Below are 11,910 nucleotides of genomic sequence, written 5' to 3' on the forward strand. Positions count from 1 at the left end.
TTCATATGAATGGGCAAGAAGAGTACTCGAGCCTAGGGCAGCCACAAACTCGCTCAAACGATTCAGGAAGCTCTGGACGACGTCGTTTTCGATTGTGGCATTTATAAGTGCAGCATTGTCTTTGGCCGTGAGACGACGTAGCCATGCGTAGGTCAAGAGATCGCTTGCGCAGACAAGACAATGCAACAATGTTTAGAAATGACCATTTCCGTCGCCATTCATATGAAAAACTACGATCGCTACGCTATAAAATACGTTTCTGTCCGTGAGGGTTCGAGTCGTTAGTTCGTTCACTTCTGTTCCAGCGAGAAAAGGGCGATTTTACCCTTTAGGGGCGTGGTCCGGATATTGGATTTGGCTGACTTCCTGGCGAAGAGAACTCCCTAAACAGAGAGACAACCACAGCAGGGAGTGCGCACATACTCTAAGAGAAGCTTACCGTAAGGGCTAAGAGTGGAAATGGTACCACTGCCGCGGGAGACAACGCCGAATGCACCTCCCACGTATTCGCGACTCTACCCCAACTTCTGCGCATGCACGGCCTTAGCCCCTCCTCCCTAATATCCTCTATAAGCTCGCTCGTGTTACGGATGTGTCCCGTATGTGATCTTTCTACAAACGCTTCTCGCCAACTTTAGGACCCTCTTGAGTCCTGCCAAGTCTTGTGCTTCAGAAGATAGAGAAGCTCAAGATGTAGCTAGCAAACTCGTTGTTTTCACTTCTTCTTTTCGTACGCGATAGAAATCTCCGACTCTTGCCTCCGTTGAACTTGCGAACCACCTTACGGCCTTCTAAAGTGACCAGGAACGCTCAGACCCCGTTCATGCCAAGCGTATTACAAAGAGCAAGAAAGCGTTTGTTGTCCGATTCATGATTCAGATCCGAACTTACACGCAGTTAGAATGCAATATCTCTGACGCTCCACGCCCACGTTATGCACCAGATAACTCGGACGGATTTGTGGTATGTACCCATCCTGGACTATGTAGCGTACGCATGTAATGTACCCGCCTATTGATGTGACGTCATTGTACGTATATAAGGGTAGACTATAGATTAATAAAGGGCTTTTGTACCCACACCTAAAGAACTACACTACAAGATTAGCTTTTATCGAACGGAGCCAGGGTTCACTTGAAAGCGTGAGTAGTGCTCTTGAGCAAGATGTGATTTGGCTTCAAAAAGAGTCGCCCCCTAAGCTGCAGCGAGCGACTTTCTAACTTCCGGTTTGTGATAGTGATAGTGATAGTGATATTAATTTATTTAACGACGGTACAACCCTCGACGCGTATTGGTCGATCTACCGGGTGCCGTACATAACTACGGAAGACAAAAAAGTAATTTCAAAAAGTATTCCTCTTGATTATATCAATTTCAAAAAAATATTTCTCTTGATTATATCTTTTGAACGTAACAGTTATGACGCAGACTAACATTAAATGATTTAAGATCAGAGATAGACGACAAAAGGGGACTGAGAGAATTCCAGTAAGATTGGGCACGATAAAAAGACGTAGATCGAAGAGCATTGGTGGACGGACGAGTAATATGTAATCCAAATTGAGAAAGACGAGCATTGTAACCACCAGAAGACGTACGACAGAAATGAGAAGAAATTTGAGAAGACGCTAGAGAGGTAACTCCACGAAACGCATGAATACCAAGAAAGCCGATGACGCAAATCATATGTAGATGAAAACAATCAAATAGAGCTGTAAGATCACCAGTTGGCTCACAGAGTCGGCGACCAGGATATGAATTGGGTGACAAATCGCGAAGGGAGTTCCGCAAACCAGAAATCAAAATTTAGCTTGTTTAGCTCACTTTTAAAGCAGGTGAAGTAGTTGACAAGTTTGACCGAGGCAAGAATATGGCAGGTTAAAGCTACGATTTAACCGTCGTTAACGTCTGATCGAAAGGGCACGCGCGCGCTTGGGGCTCGCCGGGCCTCATTGGTCGTTGGTGAATGTTGCCAATTAGCTCGTGATTGGTCAGTGGCTTTCAGGTTTTCATTTATCGCCTTTATCGCTTGCTTTCGGCATCGCTCTCGCTTGTGTCTCTTCGCTTTCTTGTTCCCATGGCGTTTGACGAAATTCGCGACGGCGACTCGGTTCACACAGCCGTATCGGATCTACGAACTGACGTGTCGGCCATTCAAGATATGTTGACGGACATCCTCGCGCGGTCGTCGGCTCCGTCGGCGTCGATTCAATCCGCCCCGATCGTTTCGAGTAAGTTTCCCGTGTGCTTGTTGTTTGTTGGGCGCGCTGGAGATGTCCTGGGCGCGCGGGCGCGCCGCGCAGATTTCTTTCATGCCACTGTTTTTGGCGGTGGGGCGCGTCCGCGGAGCGAAGCGTCCCTTGTGTGCTGTGAGCGGTTGGGTTTTCGCGGCTTTCGCGGCCCTCTTGCGCCTTTTTTGCGCTCGGTGCCACCGATTGCTGGTCGGGTCGCGGTCGGCGCTCCCGTACCCCTCCCACGCGTTGGCACGCGTCGCTATTGTTTTTCTCGTTTTTTCCTTTGTCCTTGTTGCAGCGCTCGTTCGCGCGGCTTTTCAGCTGGCGTTTACTCTTCGATTGTTTTTTTGCTTTTCGTGGCGCTGGGACGATGTAGCCTTTGCTTAGCCGGCTTCTCTCTTTTCAGACGCCTTCGTTCCTCCGCTGGGCTCGATGCCTGAATTGAATTCGATTGCGCAGCCAGTGCCTGCTGACGAAGAGTCGGTTTCGCCGCCGCCGAAGAAGCGCGCCGTTCCTGTTTTTGTCCACGGCCTTGGGATTCCGCCAGTGCCGGGGCGCCTGGTGGAAAAAATCCTAGAGGGGCAGTTCGTCGATATGGCCGAGCTGTTGCCGGACAATATCGAACTGCTTCGTCGAGAGGCCGCGGTACCGCGCTCATCTTAAGCTCGTCTTCGTCAGATCGCATCGATCACCGCCTGGGCTCAGTGCTTCGCGACGTTCGTCGCGATTCGCGCGCAAGCTGCACCAGCCACGGTGCCGGCATTGCTTGCTTATATGCGCCTTTTGATTCGAGAGGCGGCGCGTCACCCGGGCCTCGGTTAGCCGGCTGTCGTACGACTCCTTCTTTCGCCAACAAGCAGCCGCCGATCCTTCCCTTCGCTGGGATTCGCTGCACTCGGATTTGTTCGCCATCACCGTCGCCGATGCCGCTGTCTCGTCCGGCCGCGCCCGTCCGCTGTGCCGTTTGTGCCTTGAACCGGACTATGCCGCCTTGGATTGTCTAGGTAGGCGGGGTCGGGTTAGGGTCGGCCCTATCCTGGAGTTCAAGAGGTTAAAGAATATCGTACAACGAAGAGGATTGGAACGAACAGCTTCGCTGGTGATTCTCTAACTTACGAAGCGAAGGTCTTGGCACGAAGGCCCTAATATTCGTAAAGGACGCTTCTGAATGACAATTCCATACCCGTAACACACCTCGCTTCAGCTAAAGTGGTCACGTGACGGCGAGTTGCATATCCCTACTCTTTCTCCTACCGCCAGAAGCCCGCGCGCGCCCTGGTGGTAGGGGCTCTCAAACGTGATGGGCCAAAATCGGAAAGTGTGTCTGTCTGTCTGTCTGTCGGTAACGCTCACGTCACAATCGCTCTTAAACCAATCATACCCACAGGTGCCTTTACGACATCATATTCATTGTGATGTCATACTCTCCCGTATATTGAACAAAATGCTACCGAAAAAGGTGACGTCACAGTAGATAGTAACCCCGGATTGTGTTCAGCATAGATATAACAATATACTGATATATCTATGCTTGCCGCCAAGAATAAATACTATTAACATAACAATGAGCTTACTTAGTAACGTTTATCAAGGGAACGCAGTAAAGGGCACGTTGGGTTTGTCGTACTGCGAGCGAAGCTCGCAGCACGCAAACCCAACTGCGAGCTGATAATGGGCCTCCCGAAGGGGCAGAAGTTAGGGCTAGGAAGGGGTTACCCCTTCCTAGCCCTAACTTCTGCCCCTTCCAGTGGCGTAGCCAGGATTAAGCGGAGGTAGGTGCTGAAGTTCGCGCGCTCCGCGCGCGAAAATTTTTGGACCACGCCCCTTTTCTATTTGGCTATTTAAGGCCTCTAACGAAAAACAGTGCGTAGGCCCAAAGTAACACAACAGAGATAGTAACTTCGGATTGTGTACAAAGCTTTCTGGAACGAGTACATATGTTGGCATATTACATAGCATAACTGGCACATAACATTTGAGCTTAATTATTAACGCTCATCGAAGGAACGCAGTAAATGAGCACGTTGGGTTTGTCTTCGCTCGCAGCACGCAAACCCAACTGCGAGCTGAAAACGTGTCACTTGATCATGCACCCGAGGGGGCCATGCAGGGAAGGGTTACTCTGTGCCACCTTTACTCGACAGGTGAATCGCTCTTTTGATATATACATGTAATCAGAACACCTAAAATCTGTGGTGTAAAGGCATAGCCACCAGGTGCCCTATTCCCATTTTTACAGAAAGGACATATTTCCGGGCAGATTAAGGTGTGGTTAGGCAATGTGATTCCCATAATGCACATGCTGTAGGCACTAACAGAGATCGGACACCGTGCTAAGGGTGTTCGGGGATCACATGATGGCTAACAACGGGCCATCATTATCTAGTATAATTATTTTCAGCAAACTTGAGGGAGGTGCTCGAGCACCCAAAGCACCCCCCCTGGCTACGCCACTGCGGGCTTCTACCCGGTAGCTCTGTGTCGCATGAGAGGTCAAATTAGCTAATTGTAGGGCTTTGCGGAAAATAATGCATGCCATGGTTAGGCAGTGTGATGCACATTATGCCCATGAGCTTTCCTAAAATTAGAGTAAAAAGAAATAGATACCGTGCTGAGGGTGTTCGGGGATCACATGACGTAACTACCCATGCCGTAACAGCAAGGATAACCGTAAGGATAGCCCACAGGCTCGATGAGTACTACAGTGCACGCCACCATAAATTTCCAATTTTTCAAAGTCCACTACCCTTTCACGAAAAGGCTCTGCGAACTTAGCTATAACGCCATTTCATAGTTTAAGAGGTTATCTAAAGAATAAATATGATTGTGAAACTCTTCCGCTTAAATCGAAGAATTTATGCTATCAGCCAATCGTGGACCAGTGTTTGTTCACATGATCTTCGCGCCATTTTGGTAAAATGGGTAAAGTGATTGTTACGTCACAGTTATACTGTACCTTGATCGCTGTGTGTTTTCTGTTCTCGGTTTTCTTCTCCGATGTTTCCGAGACGTTCTCGACGTTTTTTGAAGCGCTTGTACAAAGATCGCGCTAGGAAAATGAATGATGCGTTATATTCTGGTATGCTGCATTTATATTTAATTTTATCTATAATCTGGCGCAACTCATCTTTAGCTGCTGATCCCGTCTTGATTCCGCCTGTCGTTGACGCGCTGATTGATGCCGAACCCGTCTCGATTCCGCCTGTCGTTGACGGGCCCATGGATGTCGAACCGATAATTGATGAAGCTTTTTATCCTTTGCAACCAGACACGGATGACGATTGTTTCGAGAGTGGAAGTGACGGGCCGGGGTTCGATAGCTCCGATGACGGTAGCGAAGAGCCACAAGTATTGAGCGACGACGAAATGTGGTATGCAGCGTGCAAATGGATGAAAGATCGACCAGTGGAAGACCTAAAGATGATGTCCGTTCTTCTGACTTTATTCTCGAAGATGAATTTTAACCTCGGAAAAGTTGCCGCCGCAGAACTGGCGGGATCGGTGGTCGGTAGAACAGGACGAAGCGTAAGAGGGTACGTCAGCGATTTTGCACGAAATGGAGGCCGCTTCTCGCCCTATCGTCGTGGCCGCCATTATCGACTCTCTATTACAAGCCATGAGGACTTTCGTCACAAAGCTGCAGAATGGGCACGAAAGAATACATCGGTTCGAGGCAAGCCTAATATGACAGCGGCAGATTTTTCCCAGTACATCAACAAAGAGCTTTTACCATCAATTGATCTTCCAGCTTCTTTTCGACCATCAATATCGGTCCGCACGTCTCTTCGACTTTTGCGTTCCTTGGGATTCCATCAAAAAAGATCTAGCCAGAAAGGAGTCTTTGTAGATGGCCATGAAAGGTTCACTGACTTTCTTGTCTGTTTTTTCGTAATTCTTTTATTGAAGGAGTGACAACGTCGCCGCTAGAAAAGTATTTTGCGACACACTTATGCTCTTGCAAACGACGCAGAGACCTCCACCCTTGCCATCAGATGGTTTAGAAGATGTATCACACCTCTTAGGTGCTTGTTCTGTAATTAAATTAACAGTCAGCAGTAATATTATCAATTTCTACAGGAGACACATTTGCTGAGAAAAACCTGATTACGATCTATCACGATGAATCCATCTTTCAGGCAAATGACGACCAACCGTTCGTGTGGGCACAAGAAGATCAAGTAGTTCTAAAACCAAAGGTATAATGCAGTCTTTAGAAAAACAATTTAAACCTGACACTTTGTGTTAGGGAAAAGGAAGATCAATCATGATCTCCGATTTCATAGAAGAGTTTGGAGGATTTTTAGAAGACAACGGCGAGGAGGCGAGGGTGACACTAGAAGTTGGTGCAAACAGAGAGGGTTTCTGGACGCGGGATAAATTCTTGGATCAGCTGAAAGTCGCGGCGGCTATTGCCGAGCGGAAGTATCCAATGGAGTCGCACACAATCCTATGGATATTCGACCAAAGGTAAACAAATATCCTTTGCAGTAATTTTTCTCTATCATTTGACTTAGTACCTGTCACACTGCGATGGCCGACGACGCTCTTCTTGCTAATAAAATGAATTTCAAAGATGGTGGGCTGCAACGTCGAATGCGGGACACAAGCTACAGGGGAATACCGCAAATAATGGTAAACGAGAGAGGAGAACCAAAAGGATTGCGAACGGTCAGATACCTAAAACAGATTCTTATAATGCTTCGAATTCGCATACTTGCAGGTTGTGGCTGAAAGAGGAATTGACATCACGGGCAAGAGTCGAGTGGAACTGATCGAAATTGTTGAGAAGCATCCGGATTTTGCAGGCCAAAAGTGCCTAGCCCAAGAATTTCTGGAATTGAGGGGTCATCTAGTGATGTTCATCCCCAAGTACCACTGTGAATTAAAGTAATGTTAGGGAAAATAATAGATAGCATGTGTAACAGGCAGGTTTAGCCCCATTGAAAGAGTTTGGGGACGGGCAAAGGCCTACACGCGAGCCCACTGCAACTATTCCATCACCGGTTTGCGTCGAACAATACCAGAAGCCTTTGCAGGAGTGTCCGTCGATTTCATTAGGAAGTGTTTCAGAAAAATTCGAGAGTACCAGCAAGCCTACAGGGAAGGCAGTAAAGGCAAGTAAATCGTTGCAATACAAAAGCCTTAGCCAATGTTTTCTTTACAGGAGGAAGCGACGTCAACAAGGCCATTAAACTGTATAAGTCTCACAGAAGAATATTGAAAGAGACGTTATAAATAAATAGTAAGAATATAACCAGGGTGCCATATACAGGTGGGTAATCTTGTCTTTCTTGTCTTCCTTAGATTTCTATTAGATAAACCGGCTTTTATAAAAGTCACCAAATTCTCAAAGAAAGTCGCCATGCCGTGTATAATTTTTTATTTAGATTAGGAAGTCGACTACGTCGACCGACGTTTCACACGTGCTGTAACTCAAAACTAATACAAGCTACTGCGTGCTTGTCTCCTTCAACAGTAAGTCTTGCATCTGCTACCCTATCGCGATATGATCGCGATGCTTCTGCATAGGGAGCACTGACGAAAACCCTGGGAGCGCAATTTTTTCAAGCCAAGTGTGCAAAAAAATCTAACCCCGAGACTCGAACTCTTCCACACTGAAGGTAGGGACCTATTATTCCTGCGGCAGAACGCTGTAAGTGACCTGTCATTATTCTCCCTTGTCGAACAACTGCAAACACTGCCACGGCATTGCGGTCGTGGATATTTTGTGGCTCTGCCTCGCAGACAATGTCTTGATTTTTTTTTACAAAAGGAAGCCCGTTGTAAAATTTAACGCCTTTTACTATCGTGGTAAAAGAAAATTTCTCCATGTTGCTAACCGTGCGCGCGTTAGGATAGTATCGCTCAAATCAAAGCCAAATTCGAGAAGAAATGCTTTGGCAACAAAGCATTTCTACGTCAATGTCTATCAATGAGATTTTAGAATTGCCTTTTAGTTACCCCCTAATATGTTGAAAAAAAAAATTCATTGTGCCGTTACCGAGAAAAACGCACCAAAAGGAGCGTAGGTACGTAACCTAGAAACGGCCATTTTTTTCGAAAACAAGAAACTTTCGGAAACATTTCATTCAATGAAAAGTTTTGAAATCTTCTCCAATATATCAGCAGTCTTAAGCGATTGTCACCGGACACGCAAATAATCAGCAAAACGCGAATTTTGGCTTGGCATCGCGAAAAGTGTTTTTTTTTCTAAAACGGCGGCTTTAATAGACCCGAAAGAACAAACGCTGTTAGGAGAAACGATCTCCTAAACTCATAGTAGCGCGAAAAGTGACGCCGATAGCGAGACCTTGATTTCGCGAGGGAAAACGCGCGCTAGTGGCTAAGTGGAAATATATGGTGGCGCGCACTGTATTACGCCGCCTGGACGTGGACCTTCTCTACGCCGTCTCGCAGGAGCTTTTAGGGGCACATTCAGGAGATTTTCCGAACTTCTGTCAGGCTCTCCCGCGAAACGAACCTGTCATGAAAGCGCGCTTGTTGACGATTATCTCCATGTCTTTGGCGGTCACGATGGATCAAAGTACTGTCCTCGCAACGAAATCTGGGTACTGAATGTTCGAACGGTCGAGAAAAAATGGATCCTTCGCTTGGCTGGGGGTCCAATTATTCCTCCACCTTGTGAAGGAGCCCGATGCGTTGTGGTCGACAAGGTTATTTATTCGTACGGAGGATCAAGAGAAGACGAAGGTCTTCTACGAATCTTTTATCGTCTTGATCCAAAAGAAATGAAATGGACAGAAGTGAGCACACTCATCGAGCAAAAGAAACCGGCCGGACGCACAGAATGCTGTTTGTGCGCCATTGGATCTAGAATGATCATGCTGGGGGGAATGTGTGGGAAGATTCCTCGACACCAACTCCAGTCTGGAGCGTGTCAGGATGAGCAGGGGTGGAGTAACGAAATCTATGAATTTCAATTTGAAAAGGGGAATGAGAAAGGTGAGAAGGTTTCGTACTTTTCAGTATCGTGTTGAAGTGAATTCTAGGAATCTGGGTGGATTTGGAATTGGGTGGAAAAAGACCAAAACCGCTTCAAGATTCTGCTATTGAAGCCATTGACGAACATCGTGCGTTACTTCATGGATGTGACGCGAAAGAAGAAATCCATTCTTCCGTAATTAATATAAATGATCAGGTAAGCGTGATAGTACATATTATTAATAAATGCTCTTATCAATTTCTTAGACATGGACAATAGTTGATTTTAACGTGAAACCGTCACCAAGAGGAGGCCATACGATTTGTCGGTTAGGATATCAAGGAATGGAAGACGCATCAATCTGTATTCTGATTGGTGGCGAGATGCTAAATAAGAAAGATTTCGATTACGTTTACGTTTTGGATTGTGACAATTTCTTAGCTTATCAGGTTCCTACGTTGAATTCTAATTTACTTTGAATAATTGACGAGGTACCTTAGATAAACGTTGGTTCAGATTTGGACAAGACTTCATGGCACACGTCCCACTGTGTGCATAATGAAGACAGCACTATCGACATTTTTGTGTGTGGTGGGATTCATCAGGATGGAAGTTCTAAACCACTTGTCATTATTCACCTTGGTTAACATAAACATTTCAGTTATTTATGCTTCTTTCTCTTTTGACTCATATATTTATTTAGATTCAAAGCACATGTCGTATCTTAGTGACCTAAAAAGAGAACAGAAACTTCGTTCGTCAAGAGTAACTTCAGCTCGTGCACAAACACCTTTTCTCCCCTTCCCGTTTCCCACTGAAAGTCAAGAAATTGACATTAGACAACTTGAATCACAGACTTGCAAGTCACACTTTGAGCTTGACCAGAATGAAGCGACTGAGAGTAGTGATCTAAGGTGATGCATTAAGTAGGTTCGATGTCGCGCGTACGTCTGAGTCTTTAGAACTGAGGGTGACAATCGTTCAACTTTTGATGAGCAGACGTCTCAAATGTGGTTTAGTTGCAAGACGCAGAATTTCATCTTTAGACAAAATATAGTTTAGACAAAATCTGATTGAGAGCCAGCGCCGACTTGAAGAACGTAAGAATGAAGAGATCGCTGCTATCAGGTAGGCGAAATTGAACTTCGTTGCTGACTAGCATTAACTATCGCATTAAAGGCAGGAACTGGAAAAAGCTCGACTTCAGTTTAGGCAAGATAATGGGGATTTCAACATATCAGATATTGCTATCTTTTTCGCCTGCACTTTTAGACAAGAAATGTCATTGACTGGCGCGCAATGCCAAACTCTTGAAGCTTCTTGTCAAGAATTGAAACAACGTCTGGATGAATTTACTGACGTGTTGAAAATCAAGCCAGAGGACGTTCAACTGAGTGAACAAAAACTTGGTGCGGGAGCTTATGCAGGTGATACATATTTAGTGTTTGCTACCTTCAGAACAAATCATAAATGGCACTAGGAGTTTTTGTTGGCTCTTGGCGTGGGCTGGGTGTGGCTGTTAAAACGTTCTATGAGGTGATAACCAATCGATGCAATCCTCACAACTTCACCCTCTTCCAAAGAGAAGTTCTGGTTTGCAGCCGACTTCATCACCCTTGTATTGTGACTGTGTGCGGAGCGGTGATGGAAGAAGGGCTGCCTTTTCAGCTGGTCATGGAACTGCTCGAAGGATCGGTCAGCGAAGTCATCACCGCTGCTCACGCTTCTGGGTCTTATTTGACCAGATACGAGCAGCTGTGTGTTGCCATGGACATTACGTCGGCAATTTCGTACCTTCATCAGATTTTTCCTCTGCCCTACGTCCACGGCGATATCCGTCCATCAAACGCCCTGGTAGCGACAGATATGAAGGTTAAGGTGGGAGACTTGGGGGCCGCTCGCATCATTGAGAGTTCTCTCTCCGTTGGACCAGTGAGTCGGCAGTATCTCTCCCCAGAAAGGATACCACGTGCCGACGGCACAGGAGCTTCTAGCACGTTGGCTAGCGACCGTTACAGCCTGGGTGTGACGTTGATTGAAATCTTCTCTGGGACGAGTCCAATCCCAGAAGAGCGGAATACCCAATTGGCTGCCTTAGCTGACTGCTCCAAGTTGTTTTTGCTTTGCCGTCAAATGATTGACCAGAATCCAGGTAGTCGCCCGTCAGCCCAAAATTGCTACGATTGTTTGAAAATTGAACGCGAAGATATTCCAGTATCTTTGTCGGTAAAGCGACTGGTAAGAGGGATGTTTGAGAAGGACAGGCATAAAGTAGAGCTGGTTAGTGTATAGTGATTTCAGATGACATTCAGTTTGTCTATTTTTTTATTCTCCTCGTTTACTAAGTAGGCTCCCATATATTAGAACAGTATAAAGTTGAAATTGAAATTGAAACGTAATGCATAATAGTTACTGCTCATGCATTTGTAATGTTAGGATAGGAGGGTTTGGTAATTGATTAGTATCTCATATATCTCTAGGGGCTCCAGATATGGCTTTTCTTCGAAAAAATAAGTTTCTGATTATTACCACCAGCTCTAATTTTATCATTAGGTTCAGCTTTTGTAGACGGAAATCGACGATTATAATAGGAATTAGGGTTGGGCAGTACGAACGGAACGACGAAGATGACGGACTAACGGTGAGCAAGTACGACGGCATTGACGTTCTGACTCGGGGTGATCATCCGCCGCCTGGTTTCAACGAGAAGGTTCAAACCGGACTTGCTTCAGA

General features: G+C 46.1%; 1 protein-coding gene and 1 long non-coding RNA gene across 3 annotated transcripts; both read left to right on the plus strand.

Annotated features, from left to right (window-relative positions):
• The first annotated feature begins 361 nt into the window (after positions 1–361).
• On the plus strand, positions 362–3,470 carry LOC136197039 (uncharacterized). Of its 2 annotated transcripts, XR_010672354.1 has the most exons (4): positions 362–1,337; positions 1,418–1,636; positions 1,693–2,231; positions 2,641–3,470. It is a non-coding gene; the product is annotated as an uncharacterized lncRNA (long non-coding RNA). The 2 variants fall into 2 exon arrangements; XR_010672353.1 differs by having other exon boundaries at positions 362–1,636.
• A 1,682-nt stretch (positions 3,471–5,152) lies between these two features.
• Positions 5,153–11,564, plus strand: LOC136196914 (uncharacterized). Its single transcript, XM_065986573.1, has 17 exons — positions 5,153–5,156; positions 5,368–5,907; positions 6,312–6,430; positions 6,481–6,701; positions 6,749–6,902; positions 6,955–7,121; positions 7,170–7,348; positions 8,583–9,197; positions 9,245–9,393; positions 9,444–9,626; positions 9,678–9,819; positions 9,881–10,091; positions 10,140–10,187; positions 10,240–10,305; positions 10,357–10,389; positions 10,450–10,604; positions 10,658–11,564. Exons 1-17 carry the CDS (start codon positions 5,153–5,155, stop codon positions 11,467–11,469), a joined length of 3,798 nt encoding a protein of 1,265 aa, XP_065842645.1. The 3' UTR covers positions 11,470–11,564.
• The last annotated feature ends 346 nt before the right edge of the window (positions 11,565–11,910 follow it).

Source organism: Oscarella lobularis, chromosome 16, assembly GCF_947507565.1.
Source record: "Oscarella lobularis chromosome 16, ooOscLobu1.1, whole genome shotgun sequence".
NCBI lineage: Eukaryota > Metazoa > Porifera > Homoscleromorpha > Homosclerophorida > Oscarellidae > Oscarella > Oscarella lobularis.

Coding starts and splice junctions, on each gene's coding strand:
- LOC136196914 (XM_065986573.1), top strand. Junction 9,627..9,677: donor ACAATTTCTTAGCTTATCAG/GTTCCTACGTTG, acceptor GAGGTACCTTAG/ATAAACGTTGGTTCAGATTT. Junction 10,306..10,356: donor GAAGAGATCGCTGCTATCAG/GTAGGCGAAATT, acceptor ATCGCATTAAAG/GCAGGAACTGGAAAAAGCTC.